The sequence below is a fragment of the Semicossyphus pulcher genome, unplaced genomic scaffold (genome assembly GCF_022749685.1).
Source record: "Semicossyphus pulcher isolate SPU_LCO1_2020_fin unplaced genomic scaffold, fSemPul1.0.p SCAF_17, whole genome shotgun sequence".
NCBI classification, from domain to species: Eukaryota; Metazoa; Chordata; class Actinopteri; order Labriformes; family Labridae; genus Semicossyphus; species Semicossyphus pulcher.
In genome coordinates, this window is record NW_027211681.1 from 5,027,960 (window position 1) to 5,050,710 (window position 22,751).

General features: G+C 39.7%; 2 protein-coding genes across 3 annotated transcripts; one reads left to right on the forward strand and one right to left on the reverse strand.

The window, feature by feature from the left end:
- Nucleotides 1–706: 706 nt before the first annotated feature.
- Nucleotides 707–10,743, reverse strand: caly (calcyon neuron-specific vesicular protein). Of its 2 annotated transcripts, none has more exons than XM_069666432.1 (5): nt 10,575–10,743; nt 7,593–7,755; nt 6,923–7,042; nt 5,623–5,736; nt 707–3,184 (listed from the first exon to the last, which is right to left on the reverse strand). In XM_069666432.1, the coding sequence occupies exons 2-5, from the start codon at nt 7,719–7,721 to the stop codon at nt 2,945–2,947; spliced, it is 603 nt and encodes a 200-aa protein (XP_069522533.1). In that variant the 5' UTR covers nt 7,722–7,755; nt 10,575–10,743; the 3' UTR covers nt 707–2,944. The 2 variants fall into 2 exon arrangements, with proteins under 2 accessions (XP_069522533.1, XP_069522532.1); XM_069666431.1 differs by having other exon boundaries at nt 707–3,187; nt 10,575–10,730.
- A 10,368-nt stretch (nt 10,744–21,111) lies between these two features.
- Nucleotides 21,112–22,107, forward strand: LOC138594882 (trace amine-associated receptor 13c-like). Its single transcript, XM_069666155.1, has one exon. The coding sequence runs from the start codon at nt 21,112–21,114 to the stop codon at nt 22,105–22,107; it is 996 nt and encodes a 331-aa protein (XP_069522256.1).
- Nucleotides 22,108–22,751: the final 644 nt, after the last annotated feature.

Below are 22,751 nucleotides of genomic sequence, written 5' to 3' on the forward strand. Positions count from 1 at the left end.
AAAAACATAGTAACTTCTTTTGGTATTGTAAAAATGATGTTTTATTTTATTTTTGCTTGAGACTGCAGACAGAGTAAAGAATGGTGAGATAATCATGCAGTATAGGGGGGTTACACCTTCCTTGAGTCACTGTACTTAAAAGGGCAGAAAAAGTGACTTTTTCATGAAGCCTAAAAGGTGATTTCTTTTCACTTTTGCTGCTCAACAGCTGATTGAGAGTCTATGTGAACTGTCAAATGGAAAGTTTTGAGTCCCTTTGAACTACTTTTCACTCAGATAAAATATCAGTATCTACTACAGCTCTCAGTTCAGTTATTCCTGTAATCAGAAGTTTACTGTTATAGCTGCTAAAGTTGGAGATAATGTCAACTATTTTATATAATGTAAGTAATTACGCTCTGTATCTATTTATTACTGTAACTAGCAATTTAGATGATTGAAAAAATGACTTAAGTAGCACATGTAGTACCAGATACTTGTGAGTTTTTCCATTTAAAGGGAAATGTCGGCTTCTTAACCGCAGCATCTGAAAGTAACAAGTATCAAATAAACTGACATGATAATAAAATATAAAAGTCAGTTAGTCCCAGTAGGCTAAAAATACATAATGACTGTTTTCTGTCGAACCCAACACCAATAGTTCATCACTTTGAGTGAATCATTAATCCAGCTCATTAGAGGCAATGAATCTAAATCATCAGGCCGCTTGTGAATGCGAGAACTCGACACCTCAGTCATTTATTTCTGTTCAGTCAGTGACATCAGAGCAGATGGGTCTGATGTAAACGTTTGGCACTGGAGCCCAAAGGAACAAGCTGTGCTGTGATCTCACTTTGTCCCACTCACATGAAGAGTTTCTTTCCAAAATAAGACATCAGAAAACACAGAGAAAGGGAGGGTCAAAATGTGGGATGCTGATCATTTGAAGAAATTACACAGTTTGTTTCAGATGAGAACAATTTGTATATATATTATTTTTTCCCTTAAAATTAACTCTTCAAAAAAACTCTTCATACATGACAAAGTGAGATTTGCAAACACGACTTTACCATTGAAATAATCTTACTCTGTTAATTAAATAAATAGAAAAATATGAAGCTTCAGGTAGAACAAGCACTAATAATAAGCACTAATTACATCTACTGCATGATTAGAGCAGCTACTTAATACATTCATGTGAGGATCATGATGAGTTAACCCCTTATGTACAGTACATGTTCATTTACAGGCGCGTTACATCAACATGATTAAAAACAACATTCAGTTACAAAACTGGCATGGGACATTATTTGCTGGTCTTTAAAATTAGTTTACATAAGAGAACATACAGCATCATTTTTTGCAGTAATACATTAAAAGTTCTGTCTGTAATAACAGCAGGTAGCTCACATGAATATGTTACATAACAAGAGTTTTCAAAATAAGAGTCTTAGGGCCCGATCAGACAGCTGGGGGCGGCTTTTTGTCATTGTTTTAAATGAGAGGCTTTTTGCGCGCTGTTTTTGCGTCGCACCTCGCGTCTTTCTGCTCTGTGCGCTTTGCGTTTTTGAGGAAACGCTCTGAGCGCCTCGAGTTGAAAAAACTTGAACTCAAAGCAGAAAAGCGCCCAACGTCATTGCCGTTTTTTCTCATTGTCTAATCAGATGAATGTAGAGGTGGGCCTTTTGTCAGTTTACAGTATAACGGCTAGGTTAATGACAGCCAATGATTCGGTGGTTGCCTTAACAACAGTAGAAAAAAAAGGCGCAGAGAGCTGCTCTTTTTTTAACCGTAGGCTTCGACAGAAAAGGCAGTGCGGTGCGGTGCGGTGCGGTGCGCTTTGCGTTTTACAGCCTGCAGAACGTGCTCTGTCTGATCGGGACCTTACAGCGGCTCCTCAACATTTTCTTTTTACTTGTTGTACACTTGATTGTGTTGTAGATTTACTTTAAAATATAAAAACATGACTTCTTTTGTGATTAATTTTACACACAATAGCCCATTATGATGAAACCCACAGAGAAACAGATATTTGGACTTTTGTTAGTTTAACACTGTCCATAGCCACCGTGTGAGTCTGTTTATGACAGCCAGCATGCTTGAGGTGGTGTATCTCAAATCGTTTGGAGGGTAAGTGCACCACTTGACTTTAAAATTCTCTTTCCTCCGTCTGCAACTGGAAAAGCACAAACTTAGATTTTAAAGTCTCAAGATAACAAGATGAGGAGTCAGCTCATTTCGCCAAAAAATGTAAAAGTTCAATTATAGTTCCTTGTCTCGATGGTTAAATTGTGAGCACATTCAGTGACGATTCGTACACTCCTCTCTCAGACTAATGAGTCGACGGTGAGATAACGAGACAGGGCGATGAGGACAAACTCACAGGACTCTTATTAAAAACTTGTTATCTTCACTTCTCACTCAGAGCTCTCGCCTCGCTTCTCTTTTCTCACCTCAGACTTTCACACACACACACACACACACACACACACACACACACACACACACACACACACAAAGACAAACATGCACTCAGTACATGTATGATTATATGTATGAGGGCATTACAGCGTACAGTCTTTACATGAGCGACACACACAGATTGCAGATGTTGTAACACTGTAAAAGTCAGGCACATTCCCCTACACTTTAATAACATTCCTGCCCATAACCACAACAACTCACACACACACACTCTCAGAAACACACACTCACACACTGAGTTGGGTAATGGCTTGTATTAAATATTAACTGAACATAACTGGATAAAAGATGCTCATTTAGATTTTTTGGAGCATCGGTATAAACAAGTGATTCAACAGACTCTGTGAGGGAAGGAAAAACAATCCTGAACACACACACACACACACACACACACACACACACACACACACAAACACACACGCGGCCAAATTAAACCTACGCTACCTCATCTCCCCCTTACACTGCACTTCCATCACCTCCTTCACTCCTCTCCCTGCAGCGCTCCTCTCAGCTCGCTGTCTTGTTTGGCCGCCTCGGCCTCCTTCAGAGCGCTGATGACGGGTAACCACTGTGATGGCAGCTCCGGCCCCGTCCTCTTCATCTGGTTGAGGCGGCTGAGGGCGGCATACAGACCGGTGTTCGGGCCACCGTGGATGCCGGGCTCCTGCTGCTCCTGCTGCTCTGTGTAGTACATCTCCAGAGCGGCCGGGGTGCAGTGCTTCTGCTGTTACAACAAAGACAGAAGTATCTTTGTTTGCTTCAATTTAGGAGACAACATGCTCAGACACAAAACAAAGTCATGCTGGTTCACCTGGACTGTATATGTGTTCTTGAAATTAAACATGTTTATTTAATAATCTAGGACACAGACTTTTTTATGAGCTAGGAAGTACAGTCGATCCTAATGAACCCTATTATTGTCATTATTATGAGAGTCAGACATTCCTTTGGAAATTCTGACTCTGCTCGTATAACTTAATTGTAGTTTTGGAAAAGACATTGGTGAAGTCATCAGTATGTTGATGATGATGCACTGTAATATTGATAGGTTGTAAGAACCTCTATGATGGCTACAGCAATGCTTTAAGTATTTGGCTGTATGAGAGCGTAAAAAGTTCATATGACACTGGGTCTAAGTCATTTGACATCATTCTACAAAGTGGAATCTTCTCTTAATTTTTTTATTCATTTATCAACTGTTTTTTGGAGCTTTCTGGTGTCACTTTACACCACAGAAACTTGATGAAATCTGATGCATGAGATCGTCACAGGTTCTCTGACAGGTTCAGGGAAAAGTTCCTGGATCCTGGTGATTCTGCTTTAAAGTAGTTTCAGTGTTGGCAAAGTTTGATCAAATAAATGTCATCACACATCAGCAAGGACTGCCACAACAAGTTCAAGACAATTTCACTGTATATGCATGACTGCAACTGCTACTTTTACGGACAAGACCACAGGAATTACATGTTGGACACACAATCACATCCGAGCCATGCAAGCATCTGCGCAGAAGAGGCAGCTACAAAGACTTTAGACAAAGTTATCTTTAAGGAGGAATTTTTTATGGGGCTTTCAATAGGGTTACTGTCAGATCCAAAGTAGATTTTGACTAACAGTTACTCTTTCAAACTATCATTTCAGAGGCCGAGAAAGAACATTCAACAGCCAATTAAACGTATTACAGTACAGACATTGAGATGATAATCCAATCACTGAAATAAACAGTTAAACAAATTGTAAAACAATAGAAGTAATTTAAGGAAAATTAGTTTGTTAGCCTGCTAAGTTCTAAGTTAAAAAAATAAACACCAGAAGCCTCTCCACCACTCCTCCAACGAAAAACTGGACAGAGAGAAGACACAGTCACACTTTCTCTTATGTAAAGTTTCTCCAGCAGTTTGAACAAGTGAGAACTAATGTCTGTGTTGGAGTACACAAATCAGCTTTTCACAGCAAATGTTTCTACCAACCAGATCAGAGGAGTTAAAATGCCTCTTGTATAACTGTTTGTTTCTTTATCCCAACGCACAGAAGGGTGCCCAGTATGAATATACCATGCTTGCCAGGCTCAGCCACAGTCTAGGATGAGCCTAAGCTTAAGATAAAAGCACCTTTTGCAACATCTTCAAAGTAACATTGATGATTTTGAGGAAAGTGAAGCTGTGTACGAGACAATATAGGTGAATTAAATCAGACAAACAGGACGTCCTTTTATTCTTATGTTTTGAGTTTTGCCGACCTCACTAGTGTTTCCCTTCAGAGGATCCACTACCTGACCTTCCCTCGCAGCGAGGAGTCAGACCTCTGAAAAGCTCAGCAGTGACTCCGCCTCCCTCCATCCTCCATCCTCACTTTTTATGTCTCCAACATTGCATTAGCAGGAAAATGCTCAAACCAACTGTAACCGGCACAAACTTCAAAAGCCTTTGCCGGAAGGTGCCCCCTCCTCCCGCCTTCCCTTTCTTGCTTCCCCCCTCACTGTTAAGCCTTTAATCACAGTTTAGTCACGCTCAGCCCTAATTAAAGACCCCTCCGATTCACAGGCGGGCGTCCCAATCCCTGCCTGACCAGAAAGCGGGCTCTGTCGCTGCCTCCTCCTCCCCCTCACGCTCTCTCATTTTCCTCTTTAACTAACATGCGTGGCAGCGCCGGCTCGCTGCACCATGCCTCCAAGGTGTCGTTGGGAGATAATGAGTTTGAGTATCCAGCCTCAGTTTTCAGAGAATCCTCCTGAAGTGACTGATGTGAGGGTGTGCCGGGAAACGATACAGCAGCTGCAGTGAGGAGTTTGTAAGTAGCCCTTTAGAGGCTGTCGCACAGAATACTTTGGCCGGGATAATGCAATAAGAGTCTGTAAGATCAGAGGACGAGATTCTGATATGAGCTGTTTCTGCTGATCTCTGCAGAACTGCAGGAGGACGACGGCCAAGATATTTAGATTTTCTTTCTCTACATAAATCATGTAAATGCACGTTTACATATCTGAGTCTGTGTGTGTGTGTGTCTCAGAGACCACATACTGTGTGTGTTTATGCACACTCAGCTTGAACAAAAAACTTGCAAAGTGATATAGACTAACCATTGTTTTAAATGGCTTTGACTGTGTACGGGAGCTTATCATTGTGAGTCTGTGTGTGTGTGCGCGCACATGCTGCCTACCTTCAGTATGAAACCCTCTGGGCAGGTAAGTTGGTCGTACCACATGGCTTTGTACATGAGCAGGAGGAGCAGGCTGGTCAGGAAAGCCAAAGTGATGAGGATCAGACCTGTGATCTGAAAAACCACACACACACATACACGCACATGAACACACAAACACACAGTATCTACTGTACATATACTACTTAAGCCTGACGCGTTGTCAGTAGTAAAGACTATATTTGTTTCTGTTCTTTACAACAAATTCAATGAAAAGACTTAACCAAAACTTGATTCATCCATCTCTCTGTACTCTCTGACTTCCCTCCTCTTGTCAGTGGCATTGAGCCCCAACAGCAATTATTCATACTACAGTTAAATCTTAAAAAACAGACATGACATATCAAATTTCCTTTTTTATAAAATTTTTAAACAATCCCTAAAACAGTATTAAGAAAATACTAATTACAGAGGAAAATACTGGACTTTTAAAGGGGACTATTTTCAGTGGATTAATACACATGTGGTGCTCCAGGCAGTACTTACAGCAGCAGCACAACATATATAGGAATGAAGATAAGCTTCAATGTTTGTTTGTGGTAATGCAAAAACATTTCAGCCATTGCAATGGTTCATAAAATGCAAGTCAAACTAAATTGCATTTCTTTGTGTGCTACAGCTCATATCTGCCATCCATATATGGATTTGTTATTCCCTTACAGCCAATAAGATCATTCACAGTAACATCAGCATTATATCATCTCACAGAAGCCTGAAACCCCAAGACAAGAAACACAGAATTACAACCCATATCAGCTTGCCTGAAAAAGTCTCCAACCTATCGTTCTTTCATCACACGTCTTGTCCTGCACCGTACTTTGTTAAAGAGCAACCACTGACATGCTTTCTGCCCATGACATGTAAGCTAGAGCACAAGTTTGTTTACTTTGTCTTCCCCTCCTGCTGGAGCTCAGCCTGCCAGCAGCTGTCAATCAAACATAAACACTGACACGCCCTTCAGCCGCCTTCAACTAAAAGAAGTAGCTTTATTATTTCTTTTTCTTCCTTTTAATAATAAAAGATGTTATAAAACAAGTAGACTTTATCTTCAGTAGCGGGGTTGAACAAAATGTGATTTAAAGGCCCTGAATAGATTTGAGACAACAATGGAGCTTTGTATAAACGATATAAGGCTTTGGATAAACAGTCAATACTTGTGTAATCAACCCATTGTTCTTCTTGTTTTCATGGAATTTGTGGAAAATAAGAAAAACATAAAATCACATTGAGCAGATTTCCATTCATGAGGTTGTTGTTGTACCTTTGCTTTATCTGACACGTCACTGTAGAAGTTGATATTCAGCTTCTTGATGCTGGGCACATACAGCTTGTTCTTCTTCTTCTGCTGCAGCTGATATTGTGTCGACGTCTTTACGATGACCTGCAGCAGAATTGTGTGGAAAATCGGAGAACTCTGAACAAGCCATCATTTCTTTATAATTATGTTTGGTAAATGTTTTTCCTGTGTTCAGCACGGGTTCTGTCTTCCTGTATCCACTAAATGTACTATTTTGCATGTCTAAAAATATACATGAGCATCATTTGCAAAAACAGATTAATTGACAATTGAAAACGACATTTGGGAGACGCAAAGTGGTTTTGTTTTAGCCAGTGGAACATAATGTGCTGCAGATCATCCAACCAATTTATGATCGTGTGGGCTTCCTTCTTGCATTATGCATTCAAAGAGGTGTCTGCATCCCGTGGGCTGATGTCAGAGTTTTAACCTGGGACACCAGGAGAGGGAAGTTAAATACATTAGGCTCAGTGTTTGGAAGGTAAGTACGCCAACAACAGTCGTAATGTGTTTACTGTTTCGGTAACGCTGCGCTACACTGTTTGTTGTGGTCGGCGTGCCCCTAGAAACACAGTATATTATAGAAAGACAAACATGAGTAGGCAAGTTCACAATCACTTAAAGCTGTATTTACCTTATCTGCATATGACTGCTGGAGCTGGTTGACCTCCAGCGGTGTGATGAGGGGGATGTTATCGAAGCCGTCGTCCGCAGACGGCTGCTTCTCCAGCTTATCAGACAGATTGCTGCCCAGCTTCACCATGGCTGCTCAGCTGCCTGAAAGTGCTTGAAAAGATCTGGAGAGCAGGAACAGACAGCTCGGGTCAGACTGATTCACACTGTGCGCTTTGTAACCAAATGTGACAGCGGTACTTTTGTAGCTTAAATCGAGGCTCCTGACAGGACACGAAAGAAGAGGTAATAGACAGCGACTGTGTGAGGAGGACACAGAGGACAGAACAGGAGTAATATAGACCACACCAAAAGACGGTCTGAGTAAAAAGGTGTTTCTGACAATTTAAGTAAGTTGTTTGAGATACAATGAAAGTTTTATTTTGGTCCACCACTTAAATCCAGAATGAAATATTTCAACAACTACTAGAATGTGAGAAAATGTTGTACAGGTGTTCATGGTGCCCTGAAGATGTTTCATAGTAACTAGCACTACTTCGACTTCCATGAGTGCTACCAGGACATTTGTGTGGAATGGATCTTGAACTTAAGTTATCATCAGGTCAACATCATCAAAATACATTTCTCCAATAGATCGTTTTTAGCTAAGTACCTGTAAAACAACATTTCTATTAGTAAAATAGAGGCTCACAGGAGACTGTGTCTATTAGCAAATGTTAGCATGCTAGCACGTTAAACTAGGATGGTGAACATAGTGAACATTACATCTCCTAAACATAAATAGGTCAGCATTATCATTGTGAGTATGTTAGCATGTTGTTAGTATATGTAGCACAAAAGACCAGCGTGCTGAACCCACAGCCTCACTAACTGTGTATAGCATGCTAACAGCTCTGCTTAAGTCTTAGTTTTGTTAGCTTTTTAAAGAAAAAAACATCTTAATGCATGCAAACTCACTTTGAGTATTTGTATCCTATCCTATCCTGTATTTGTAACACGATATAACATGTTTTTAGTGCCCTTTAGAGGAGCTAGGAGGTTGATTTTATTACATTTAGTCAGAGCTAGGCTAGATGCTTCTGTTTTTCAGTTTTTATGCTAAGCCATGCTAAATGGCTCTCAAGCTATTGCTTGAATAACTGAATCATTTGACGAGGGTGGTAGATATTGTGGGAATGTATAAATGACTTGAGCCTCCTGTGTTTTCTAATCAGGGAAGACTTTTTCCTTTTGTTTTCCCAACCCAACAGTCTGGAACAAACATGTTCATAACTACAGTGTATGATTAATCTCGTACATCTCTTTCTCCTATCTCTCATCTTTAATTTTGTTATCAAAGTGTTAATCTAACTCGTCACCAACACAGCCCTGAACACCTCTCTGCTCTGATAATGATTCTATTTTCTGTCTTCGATCAAATGATCATCTAACATGTGAAGGGAAGAAGTGAGGATGCACTCATCTCATTCACACAGTGCAACACAACACCCCTCTTCAGCCAAGGACCCCACGGGCCCCACTGACGCCAGTGACTCACAATGATGCTACACACAGCAGGAGGCCGAGGGCCGCAGGAGTAATCCCTGATGTACAGGAAATGTGTCTTTGAGAAGAGATACAGGAGGCCACTAGACCCATCCACCGTGAATAGATGAAGTGGAACGCTTCTGATATTGTTAATAATTTATATGATTATTTTTATGTTTTAATTTCAGGTTTTTCTTTTGATGAAACTCTGCAACGACTCATTAATCAAATTTACAGACAATAATTTAATCTGGATATTTCACATTTTGGATTTAGATTTACAGCAGGCCTAATAACAGATCAATCACAAATATTGGTGCGCAATAATTCCCTCTACATTGTTTAAAACCCAAAGACATATCAACCGATACAGAACCTTTCTTTTTTAAAGTTAAGAAGATAAAGGGTAGCTTTTGTCAAGTACAAAGAAGACAATGCGTGTCATAACTACAGTGCGTAGTCTGCTATCTTTGGTGAGTGGGTGGCTAAAGTGGTCATCTGTGCGGACCACCATTTTTCCTCCCAACAGTATGAGTGAAGTGTGGGTACGATGAATCATTCTGAATATGTGATTAACAAATGAGCCGCTTGTTGCTATCAAACACTTACTGTTCCCACTCTCTGACAGGAAACACATTCAGCAAATGAGAGCTGCAAATACCATCTTTTAAATAACATTTTTTCACTGTAAAATGATCAATGATCGCAGAACTATATTGTTTATAAATGAACATAAAGTTCAGAGAGAAGCAGCTTTCTGAGTGTGAAGACATGCTGTCTTATGAATAGGTAAGAGGGGGCTGTTTATGCCTGAGCCTCTCAAGTTCTTCAGGCTTCACTGACCATGCATATCTGAACTTGCTGCATTGAAGACTGCTGCGACAATTTATACAGACTGTGTAACCAGGAGCCAGGGAGCACGTGAACAGATAGAAAGATGATGAAAAAACTAACATAATTTTCGCCGCAAGTGCAGACCTGAATTATTCTAATGGTGAACTCCATTTTCCATATGCTAAGCTACATTTGCAGTACATTTTGTACGTGATAAGACTTGTTTATAAAAAAATCGTGTACGTAGGCCCTATATAATGTAGCCTATTCTAAGGTAGTCTATAATAACAATCAATGGATGCTTATTTAATTGTAGCCTTTTATGTAATGTGGAGGTAGCCTAGCTTAAATTACAACACAATTCAGCCTGTCAGATACATATAATCCAATCTAAAACCCGAACAAGACGTAACGCCTGTTCATTCATCTCCTTCAGCACATTGATCAATTACCTGAACTAATTACTTTACGTAAATCACGTCATATGAAGAAGCATCTCCTGGACCGGGATGTTCCGCGACGGTACAGACTCCCATTACCCGTAAACGCATCATTCTAACACAAACAAATAACCGTCTCTACTGTAATACATGTGATAATAAAAGGAATAACATTAACTTACAGTGGTTTTCCGTGCTTTCCTCCTGTCCTCTGTGCTCGGTATCGGACCTCACTGATGCAGACGGAGCCTTGGTTTGAACGCCGGTTGCCGTGGTGATGTGTGATTCACGGCAGGACTGCGCATGTGATTCAGCCCTCCGGAGGAAACTGGCAGCTCGGTGTGAAAGCACAGGGATTGTGGCTGATGAGGAAATTGCGTTTTGTCAGTGGGAAATAATCATATCCCGGTCTATCTGAGTGATTGTCATCAATGCAGTGAGACAGACAGAGCCTTAAAGGTTATTTTCTAAGCGGAAACACACAAAGATTATGAATTATAAACCACGACGTTAGCTGGTCAAAGTGCTCTCATGGAAACCCACAGGACGCATGAGATGAAGAATACAAACTAACGTAACAAAACGTATACACAATATTGAATAGAAATATTGCTTATCAATATGATATCATGCAAAGTGAATGTATGGCTAACCAAAATTAAAAAAGTAAAAGAAAAACATCATTGTAATGTATTAAGCATTACTCTTTTTAAAAATAGTTTTGTATCTCTAAAATTATGTTCTCTCCATTTGTTAGTTTTGGCTTTAATTTCATACTGCAGAAAGGCATCACCTGTGTGGTGAAAAGTAGCCTATCTGAAGTACATTTCCTCAAGTGCAGTCTTGCGGTAGGCCTACTTATATAGGCTATACATATTTCCACTTACTCTGACTTTTAAACCGATTAATAATGCATGCTATATACTACACTACATTTAATTAGCAGGAAATGGAACTGTATATAGTAACACGCATTAGTAGGCCTTATTAAAACTATAAATTAATATATCTATAAAGTTATTGTTACATTTTAAAGTGCAGAAGTTGTCAACATAAATAACTAACTCATCATCATGTGTTTATACACCAACTTCTGCTTATGTTTGTCAGGAGAGTTTTATACTTCTCACAATTGCGACTTAGAGTTAAGGGTTTTCATTTCTAATTTACAGATATATACAAAACACATGATTAACTAGGATTACATTTTAATTTACCAACATGTAAAGTAGTTAAAATTTACACTAATAGTCTGCATACATATTCATGGTTCAGTATTTTTCCAGTAACTCTTAAAGGGGGACATTCTGTATTATAAACTCTTACGTTAATTTTTCTGCTAATACCTCTGTTTTTTCCCCCCAACAAGTAGCATTATGGCATGAGTACTTTTATTTGTAATGGAGTGTTTTCACATTGAGGTATTGCTATTTGTACTTAAGAGTAAAATATCTTGTTCTTCCATCACTGGCTGACACTCCAGTACAGTGAAATATTCAAACATAAACTACTCTAAATCAAAAGGAGATACAATACATGTTTTCTTTGTGTCTTGTGCATTATTTGATCCACATTTACTTCTAATCCAGCTGTTTCACACTTTTATAAAGGTTAGGATCTTTTCTACAATTTGAAAGAACATTCTGTATAAAACATGAGTTTGTAATGGTGGACAGAAGGTCAAAGGTCAGTAGGCAGAGTGTAGCTCAGCTGCATATGTCCTACAAACAGATATCCTGTGACCTAGGTGACCTGAGGAGTCTTCAAAGACACATTGAAGTATTTGTGTGTTTCTTGGCTGTTCACTCTTGAATCAGAGCGGTCTTACTGTAAGGGAGACTTCAGTGGAGTAGCTGAGGAGTGGTTTTTGATCCATGGTGATGTGGTTAAGTTGGAAGGAGGAGGTGATGCATATATGCAGAGGTGTGTGTCAAAAAGAAATGCAAGACAGAGATATTTTGAGTATTCATACTTGTGTGTGTGTTTGAGTGTGAGACTGAGAGAGAGAGAGTGATGTGTTGGAGAGCGAGTGGGCAGAAGGAGCCAGGCTCGGCTGCAGATTTAGATCAACCTTTTCATGGGAAGAGGACTCATGCTGTTTTCCTCTTTGGCCGTGCCCGACTGTATGAATTCATTACGCCTTTAGGGGAGCACTCGTCCAAAAATCGGCTCTGAAACCCCCTGTGCCCCCCTGCCAACCCATCAATTGGGCCTACATTTATTATTTTGACCTTTCCTTTGCGGGGGAGTGACATCAAAGTGGATCCTGGACCAGCTCCTCTGTGAGGAGACGGAGGTGTCATCCTCACAGTGTGAGAGGCAGACTGCTGGCCTGCGCGGGTTTTGTTGTCAGAGAAGAAGAGAGACGGAGTCTGGGTCAACATAATTAAAATGAGAATCAATTAGAGAGCGAGCTGTGGAGGAAAACTGTGTGAAAGCAGGCGTGTTAATGTTAATGTGTGGGTACTTTCTGATGATTTGATCTTTTAAATGATTTGTATGTTTGCTTTGCATTAATATGACGTTGTATTGGTTTATATTTAGAACATTATTTATGATACATTTATTATTTTACATACATACATATTTAGAAAAGCTCTGCTAAATAAAACTTTTGTCATATTTGTACCATAAACAGCAGTAAAAAGTGAAGTTACAGGAAATTTACCGTTTAATTTAATTTAAGAACTTTTAATAACTTTTTAAAAGAAGTGGTCTTCGAAGTTTTACAAAAAAAATGCTCCCACAAGAGCACTGAAACTATTTTGTAGTAAATTGGTTTCAAGTTGCAAAGTGATTTTTTACCTTTTTTTAAATCAATGGGAGACCAAACTAAAAAATGAAAATGTTTGTCTTCAAAACCTTAAAAAAAATACATAAAAATGTTTTGTTACTGGTGAAATCATTAAAAAAAAATCATGAATCACAAGATCAAGTTTTATATCAACAACAGGAACAAACTGTTCTTTCCACAAGTTGTATAATTTTCAGTTAAATTTGCAAACATGCTGAAGCGTGACTTCCTCTCACTCAGAAACACTTCAGCTCATTTCAGATTTGAAGTTTTTGTGTTGTTTTATTTGAGGCAGAGCGATGATGATGTGGTTAGAGCAAAAAGACAAACAGACGTTGGTGTCGACCATTAAACAATATAAACAAAGTGCTTCTCGTGTCTCCGGGGTTTTCTCACAGTCATGGTTGACATAAAGTGTTTGGAGGCCCCAAATCTTCATGTAATACAAAAGTAACAACCATTTCTTTAAAACAAAACTAAAAATTTGTATAGTTGTCTGATGAACACATTTTTAAAAATGTTCAGTTCAGTTCTATATTGTGAAAATCAGTTACTTCGGTTCTTTCCATTTTGGTCATCACATTATTTAAATTATGTCCACATGTCTTCCTCTCCCAATACAAATAATATGCTTACCATGATATTAATTTTTTTCTCAAAATGATTATAGATTTTCCTTAGAGCTGGCTGATTAATTGATCCTAATTTCAGCATATTCAAAGCACAAAGAGCTCGAGGCCCAACACTTCTTTTAACAGGAAACACAAAAAATACAAAAAGTAAACATTTAAACCCCATCCATAAACAGCCAATGAATTATAAAGTAATTGAACGCAGCATGAGTTACCAGGTCTTCCACGTCTTGGATGAAGAGACACATAAGACACTGTAGCTCACAGAGGTCTGCACAGGATCAGGTCTTTCACACAGTAGTCTCTGTACTCTCCTCTACCACCCGACCCAGGATGCCGATTTCTTCACTTCTAATCTGAGCAACATCGCCCTCTTCCCCTGAAGACTTCAACCCATCCATGTCGTCTAAAAATGTTCCGTCTCTTTCTAAATTTAAGTCTGTTTCCCTCTAAGCACTCACTCCTTGTTCTAAAGTACGGTTATGCCAACATCAAAAGAAAACTTAGTCCATGTGACGATTGCTCTTCTTCTTTTGATATTGTTAGACTTAAAGGAATAAGAGCTCATTTTGTAGTGTGAAGTTAAATACCTGAAATATACGACTTTTGGTCATAATAACAGTGTGACATGCATAGTATAGCTACTACAGTCACCCTCATTACAATATCTTTTATTATTGTATTCTAACGTACAAAACAGTAATCATGCAGGTCAGAGATTCCTATTCTATTAGCATCTAACTGATGTTTTTCAAGTATGAGATTTAAATCTATCTTCACTTACAAACATACATACAGTATTTACAACTAACAAAAGAAACTGATTAATTTGTTCTCCACTTTCTGCCTACTGTACATTTTGTTGTTCATCTTATAATGTGAGCAGCAGTAACTGACTTTATTCTTCAACCAGGACACTCGGACCAATCTATATTTATTTAGGATACTCTGGAACCTTTGGGGAGGATGATTAAACCTAAAACTGATGTTCAGATAGTAAGGATGCCTTTAAATACTCTCTGTGATTATAAACTGTGTCTTATTTGTAAAAGATTTTTCGAAGCAAAGTGCACTAAGTTCACACAGCTATTAAAGCATTAACATCACTGTTGACTGCTTTACCAACAGAGCCATCTAGTGTCTGATGAGCCACATAACCATTAGAGTGGAGGCTGAACTCGACCACAGAGAGATTAGTTTAGAGGTTAGTACCACGGAGCCCGTTCACAGTGTGACACATCTCTGGATCAGCTGCTGTTCATCAGGTGGCAGCACATCAGTGTCTAATGATCTGACATGGAGCTTTGACAGATAATTGGACATTTGACAATGAGCAATTTGTAGTCCATGGATGTTAAGATTAAACTCTACATAAATTAATTCATATCAAATTTCTGTGGCAACAAGAATATTAGCATGCTGCAAAGTAATTTTAATACTAACAATTAAACTAGAATCAAGATGTCTGTTATGAGTTAAGTTAATGCTTTGTAGAAGATTTAAACGTCAGGTGTTCATGATGAAGACATTATTATTTTGTCAATAAATACATTTAATAAATTGTGTTTTGGTGAAACTTCTCTTAATCCAAGACATAACAAATAAGCCAAGGTAATATGTAACTTATCATCAACTTTATACTAATTTATTGTCTATTTAGGTGCAAGTCCCAAAAATTAACTACTCCTTCATTACAAATACAGTGCTTGTAGGGCTTGTAAAAAATATTAGGCATTGCCTGAAAAAATAATCAGGCTTAGACGATTCAACAATTGTTCACTTGTTAGATGAAAATGTGGGAAATCTGAAAAGGGTGCAGATTGAGACAATCTTATAAAAGCTTAAGCTGTGAGAATCCTTCTGATGCAACTTCTCATTGGGATTTGAAACAGTGAAATTGTGCAAGATTTTAGTTCGGGTTAAGATAACAAGCTAAATCTTTTGGAAAGTTTGTAATATGACTGCATAAAGAAGTTCCCTGAGCCTTCTTCAAAGTTTCCAGGGACAATGTAACAAAGCTAAAAATCTATGTCTCAATTTTGATCCCTGAAATTTGAGGGTTTTTTTACAGGACTACAGTCGGTTTTGGAATAGATTACTTACTTTGCACGGGAACTTTTGAGAGTTACTCCTGACTGCAATGAAATAACTTAATGAGCTGAGTACAAAGACAAAACATTAGACATTGAATTTGCTGCACATGTGGTATAAGCTGAAAATATACTGTTAATGAATTGATGAATAAAATGTGAATTTATTTACACATTAAATGTTTCAAAATAGCTAAAACCTTAATATTTACTACATAATTTTACTGATTATAACTGTGATCAAAATTTCCTCCAGGAAACACAACCCATTAAAAGCAGAGGTACTTGTTATAAAGTGTGAAAACCCGCAAAATGATAGATTTGTTTTGATTAAGAGGAAGGTGTACATTCCTCTCAAACATAATTCTACATAATAATTGTTAAATATGTGTGAATTAAACTTCATGATTTCTTTTATTTTCTGTTTGAATTTATGATAAAATGGGATGTTTTCATTATTTATTCCTTTAAAATGGCTAGTTGTGCTTTGAGTTCAGTATTTTTCCTTTGTTCACTTGTGGTTAAGTGTAATCAACTCCTGGAGAGGTGAGATTAAGTTCACCTGTGGTCAAGATGGCACTGATTACAGAGGTCACCTGTGATTGGCTTAAAAGCAAAATATAAAAGGTGTGTGAAATCAACTGTTGGATTGATGTGTGTCAGTTTGGAGGTGAGGGCTATGAGGAGAGCCTGTTTTCTGTTTGAATAACCTCCATTTCTTTTGTCTCTACAGAGGACACTTAATGATGATGTTTGATATTTGATTGATAATGATTTTTTTTGCTTGTCTGGATGGCCTAAATAAATCTACACCTCAACTGGTAAATCGTCAACCTGGTTTTGAATCCTTTTTTTTGTCTCACTCACACTGCCTGTCATCCAGAAGCGTAACAGTACTATATTTAATTTTCTTTCTTTTGCATAGCAGAAAAGGTCTGAATAACCTTTACAGCTCAGAGTGTTAAATTACACCTTCATTAAACTGCAATTTTTGAGGCTAGTATCCAAATTCATAATCAGTAACTTTAACTTTGAATAAAATGTATCATAATTAACAGGCTGGTACTAATCTTGATGCAAAACCTAATTGTATGAAACAAGTAGTTATTTGACCCATAGTAAATGTAGATATACAAACTGCCTTCTGCCATATGTATGATTAAAAAAAAAATCATATTTCATATGCAACAGTATATAAATTATATTAACTAGCTGTATGTACAAATGACCCATAAACAAACTCATCAGTACCTTGAGGATACATAAGCTTCAGCATAAATACAAACATGATGTTTGATAGCTGTGTTGTGTACGGGTGGGACACGTTAATAATGGTGATAACACATTAAACCACAGGTGGATTCCAGTCAAAGGTGTTAATGAACACACTTCAACATCAACACATGATGCAACCATATCCCCTTTACACATGCAGGCCATGACCACAGCCGTAAACATAAGTGTATTTGTTTGTGCCGACTCGACAAATGTCATATAATTCAAGAAAAACTCACAAAGATACATCGGATATGGTACACAGATACATGCTACTATCAGCTATTCTATTGGATACAAAAGAAACTGAAGAGAGAAAAAAAACAAATAAGAAATAAAGTGAATGTTTGATTTATATTCTTAATCCTCCTTAATCCTTATATTCTTAATCCTCCAAAAGGCAACTGGACTTGGTTTCAACCGAGTCCAAATTGTCCAGCTCCTTCTCCTTCACCCAGGAGGCCGCTGTAGGTGCCCCTTTTTAAACCGAAAGACAATGTTGGCGCAGGATTTTGACCCATTAGCTTGAAATTTACGCCTTTCCTTTTGTACTATTAACACTACAAAATAATATAAGCTTTCAGTGATTTCCTTGCTAACCGCAGTATTTGCTAGCAAGTAGCTGAATGCTAAAGTTAGCTGTTGTCTGACTGTAGCTAACTGGGTTATCAAATAGGCCAGATTTCCCTGAGGTTTTTCACTGGTCATTATCTTATCATTTGCTGATCAACAAAAAATTACTGAAAGATGATGATGTCAAGCAGTACGACATAATGATCTTCCCACCCAGAGCATGACGTCAGAGGAAAATGGCTATGTGAATATGATCAATGGTCTCCTCAGTGCCAAACAGATGGAAGAAAAGTCACTATTTACCTGCAGGGCATTGCCGCCTGCCGCGCTTCCGCCACTGCCACAGGGCCAACTGCAGGGTCGACAGCCTGGAGCCACCCTTCACAAATGCTTTGCCCCTTTGGTCTCAGAACAACTCCAGGTGGTGGGGCAGCAGTAGGGACGTCTCCCTATTGCTCCCTGCAGCTAGCCCCAAGATCCTCTCTTGTCCCACTTCTACTCCTTTTAAGCAAAAGCCAGAAACTCCCTTGTTCTGCCTCCTCATCAAGTTCTTTGAGGGCCATCCTCTGCTTGAGTCCGGTGACTCTGAATGTTTTCAGGAGTTGTTGGATGAATTTTCCAACAAATTCTCTGCAGCAAACTTCCACAGGGTAGGTGGAGGCCTTCCTCCCTTATTCTGTCAAAGCTGTGGACAGCTTGGTGTACTTGTCCTTTTTCCTCTCATAGGCTGCCTCCATGCCTTCCTCCCATGGGATGGTAAGTTCCACCATGATCACTGTCCTGGCAGAGGCTGACCGCAGGACAATATCTGGCCCGAGTGATGTTGCAGTGACCTCAAGAGGAAACCTCAACTGTTGGTCCAGATTGACCATCATATTCATCTTAGCTCCGGATTTTAGGAGGGAAAACTTCTTCTGGCTGATGTTCTGTGCCCTAGCGCCTTGCCTCAAGAAGTGTATCCGCAGTTCAGATGTTAGCGGTCTGGTCGACCTCAGTTCTGCATGTTTCCAAAACCTCTGCCAGTGTGAGAAGGATCCTGTCATGGCGCCATCTGTACCGGCCCTGGGTCAAAGCTGTTTTGCAGCTTATTAGGATGTTCCGCAGGCTGGGGTTCTGGGCATCACAGAGCTGGCAGATCGCTTCGGAGCCATACCAGAGATGTAAGTTACTGGGACTCAGGAGGGTGTCCTATTTGGACCTACGAGGAAGCTCAGCTTAGCCTTTGGGATCTTCTAATGTTATGGCCCTGTTGGTTACTGCTTCCCAGTTTGTTCTCCTCCCATTGTTGGCTTACTGCTGCAATCTTGTATGTCTCATTCTGCATCATTGTTACTTCAGAGACCACCAGCTTTTTCCTCTAATTTTTTAAAGGTTTGGACCACATCTTGGGGGCAGGTCCCCATCCGAGTCAGGCCTTGCCTGACTGTAGCCACCCTATGATCTCTTGGTGGCTCACAGCCTGGTGGACAGCATCCTCAGCCCTCCAGGGCGCAAGTGAAGGGCCAAAAAAACTCTGGTTTTCACAGTCCACAAATTGTTTGTCCAATGCACAGAAATATAACTTTTAAAATTGAGAAACATAAAAAATGCATCAGATAATCTCTTGTGGGGGCTTGAGTCCCTGATGTTCCCCGCAGTGGATATTCATACATATATCATATATCTACTCAAAGGTCTCCTACCAGTTGGATGTGCCTGGAAAATTTCCAAAAGATGCACAGGTGATTCAGATATCTGAGTCAACTCAGCTGGCTCTTGTCCACCTGATGCTTCATAGTGAGCTCTGGAAGATCTCTGAGTGCCTTACCCTAACTGTAGGCCAGTTGTTTCAGAGACCCCCTTCTTATGGTCATTTTCCAAAGGTCTTGGTCATAGGTTAAAGTCGGAACTTTGATCAACTGGTAAATCGAAAGCTTTGCCTTCTAGGTCAGTACCCTATTCTCTACAACAATTTGGGACAAAACCCACATTACTGCTGATGCTGCACAACCAGCCTGTCAATCTCACCCTCTTTCTTTCCTTATTTGTGAACAAGATCTCAGGATACTTTAGTTCCATTGCTTGGGGCTGTAACTTTCTTCCAACCCTTTGGAACCAATCCACAGAAGCATCGCCTCAGTCTTGGAGCAGATGACTTTATCATGGTGGATTCAAACTTCAAGATGCACACCACTCCAGAGTGTACAAACCTGCATGACACAGCTGCAGAGTTGATGGACAAAGTCCCATGACAGCAACAACGCTGACAGAGTAAGAAACTGGCCCATTGTAGTACAACCCAGGATAATATCCTTATTTCTCCTCCTAGATCTTAGGTTCAATCAGTGGTCAGAGCCTCCTTTACAGCACCTTCAATAACCTCTCCCATTGAGGCTGAACAGTGAAATACCCCGGTTATTGGAGCTCAATAACTGAGAAGTGAAAGTCAACCTGATGTTGACCACTGAGCGATCAACCTCAACTTCTCAGGACAAAATGATTCAATGAGCCTTCTGTTCATTACAGCTTACTGGAACAAATGAGAGAATTTGGGATTACGCTGGACTGATTCTGATGCTCCATGCAGGTGAAGGAAAGTTGTAGAAATGGTAGCTGCCAAGTCTATAAACCCCTTCCTATCTCTTTCAGGGCCTTGGTTAAACTGGGATTATTAGAAGGAGAAAATTGGACTTTGACCACAGGGGAATTTGCCAGCCAATCCAATGAAAAAAGAATAAAGTCCAGCCAGCCCTAGGGGTCAATAATTCCCACCTTATGTGAGGCTTAGGTGGAAGAATGGGTAATTGCTTCAGTGCCTTGAAGTGCCAGAGATCCATTAAGAGGCAAATTGTAAAGCGCGCCAAATAAAAACTCTGCATCCAGGGCCTGAAATCAAGAGTATGAAAGGGTTTCAACAGACTTAAAGATTGGTTTGAGCACACTTTTTGCTGCAATTGGCCAATGCAATTTACCAGACCCCAATCTGACATTTAAATTTGAAGGTTGTCTGACAAAAAGGCATATGCCGTTCTTCAGAAAACCCTGTTAAGTCTCTGTTTATGACTCATAGCCTTTTCTTATTTCTGTTGTCCACCAACATGGAAGGATATCAGACTCTGATACCAGCTCTAAAGGGATGACAGAAAAAGTAAAGGTTTCCAGTTACGAAACTATGAAACTAACATATTGCATCATGTACCAGTGGGATGAGGGGGTAGCAGGAAGGAGGAATAATCAAGGGAGGAGTGATGAAGAGGAGGAGACATCAGAAGAAAAGTTGATGAGTGCTGTCAGAGATAAGTGTGCTGCAATACGTCTCGCGCAGAGAGCTGTTATAGCTCAGCAGGTTCAGGGCATCTCCTCCCCTCAAGGCTGGATGATGGACGGCCTGGAGGGAGCCAAGCTCTGCTACCCTCAGCTCCTGAACTCATCCTGTAGAGGCTTAATGCGTCCTCGGACTGAGGCTGTCCTCCTCTACACCCTGCTCTCCTCAATCGCTGTCCTCACTGTAGTTCTCAACCTGCTGGTTATTATCTCCATCTCTCACTTCAGACAGCTTCACACCCCCACCAACCTGCTCCTGCTCTCCCTGGCTATCTCAGACCTCCTGGTCGGGCTGCTGGTGATGCCGGTGGAGACGGTGCGGTTCATAGAAACGTGCTGGCTGCTGGGTGATGTCATGTGCGCTCTGTCTTACATTATCGGCTTCAGTCTCACCTCAGCCTCTGTGGGGAACATGGTGCTCATATCGGTCGATCGCTACGTAGCTATTTGTTATCCTCTGCAGTACTCCAACCAAGTCACTCGCAGCAGAGTGGAGCTGTCTGTGTGTTTGTGCTGGGCCTGCTCGTTTCTGTACAACGGGCTGATTTTAAAGGACCATCTCAGGCAGCCGGACAGACATAACTCCTGCTATGGGGAGTGTTTGGTGGTCATTAACTACGTCTCTGGAACTGTTGACCTTGTGTTCACCTTTATTGGCCCCTGCTTGTTCATCATTATTCTGTATATGAGAGTGTTCATTGTGGCGGTGTCTCAGGCTCGTGCCCTGCAGTCTCACATTATAATGGCAGCAGGCAGTAGGGTTACAGTCACCGCAAAGACATCAGAGAAAAAGGCAGCCAGGACTCTGGGGATTGTCATCCTGGTGTTTTTAATGAGCTTCTGTCCATATTATTACCCCTCTCTAGCAGGACAAGACATATCAAACAGTGCGTCATCTTGGGCCATCGTGTCCTGGATAGTGTATTTTAACTCTTGCTTGAACCCTCTCATATATGCTCTTTTCTATCCGTGGTTTAGGAAAGCTATCAAGTTCATTGTCACCCTGAAAATACTGGGGCAGTACTCCTCTCTGGCAAATATAATTTAAAGTCACCCAACACATTTTTTATGACATATATTACCTGTGCAACAAAAATGAAACTGCTGTTGGTTATATGCAATTGTAGAGTTTGTCATCAATGTAAATGTTTGATTTCACTGCAGTGTGCATTTCAGTCTTTTTTCATCGTCTCCTCCTCTCTCTAAGCAGCATAACTCTGACAGATTTAGGAAGCAACATAAGTGTAACTAAGAGCTGAAAACATTCACATTTTCAATCAAAATAAACAGTTGAAAATAGATTCATCATCTAGGTTTTTGCTTTTTATTGTTATGTCTTGCTTCTCCCTATCTTTCATTAAAGTTGGTATGTTTAGGTTTCAGAAAAAAACAAAAATCTAAACTATTCTTGCTATTTTATATATTTTATCTAACAAACTGACTAAATAAACTAGAAAATTAACCAGATTGTTCATTAATGGAAAATGCTGTATAGTTCAGCGCAGTTCCCTAATACATGATGTACTTTTATTTCTAAATCTACAGACCATAGAAGAAAAACAAACCAAAGGGCTCCCGACAGGTGAAATTATCCGCGTAGGTTTGGTCTTGGTTTTTCTGTTTTTTGTTGTAACTGCACAAGGATTTTATAATGATATTGCTATTGGAAGATTATAGACTAAGATGAAATTA

Excerpts from the sequence above, each read along its gene's own strand:
- caly (XM_069666431.1), bottom strand. The coding sequence starts at position 7,721 with ATGGTGAAGCTGGGCAGCAATCTGTCTGATAAGCTGGAGAAGCAGCCG. Across the intron at positions 7,043-7,592 it reads AGCAGTCATATGCAGATAAG|GTCATCGTAAAGACGTCGAC; the intron begins GTAAATACAGCT and ends ATTCTGCTGCAG. Across the intron at positions 3,188-5,622 it reads CAGAGGGTTTCATACTGAAG|CAGAAGCACTGCACCCCGGC; the intron begins GTAGGCAGCATG and ends TTGTTGTAACAG.
- LOC138594882 (XM_069666155.1), top strand. The coding sequence starts at position 21,112 with ATGATGGACGGCCTGGAGGGAGCCAAGCTCTGCTACCCTCAGCTCCTG.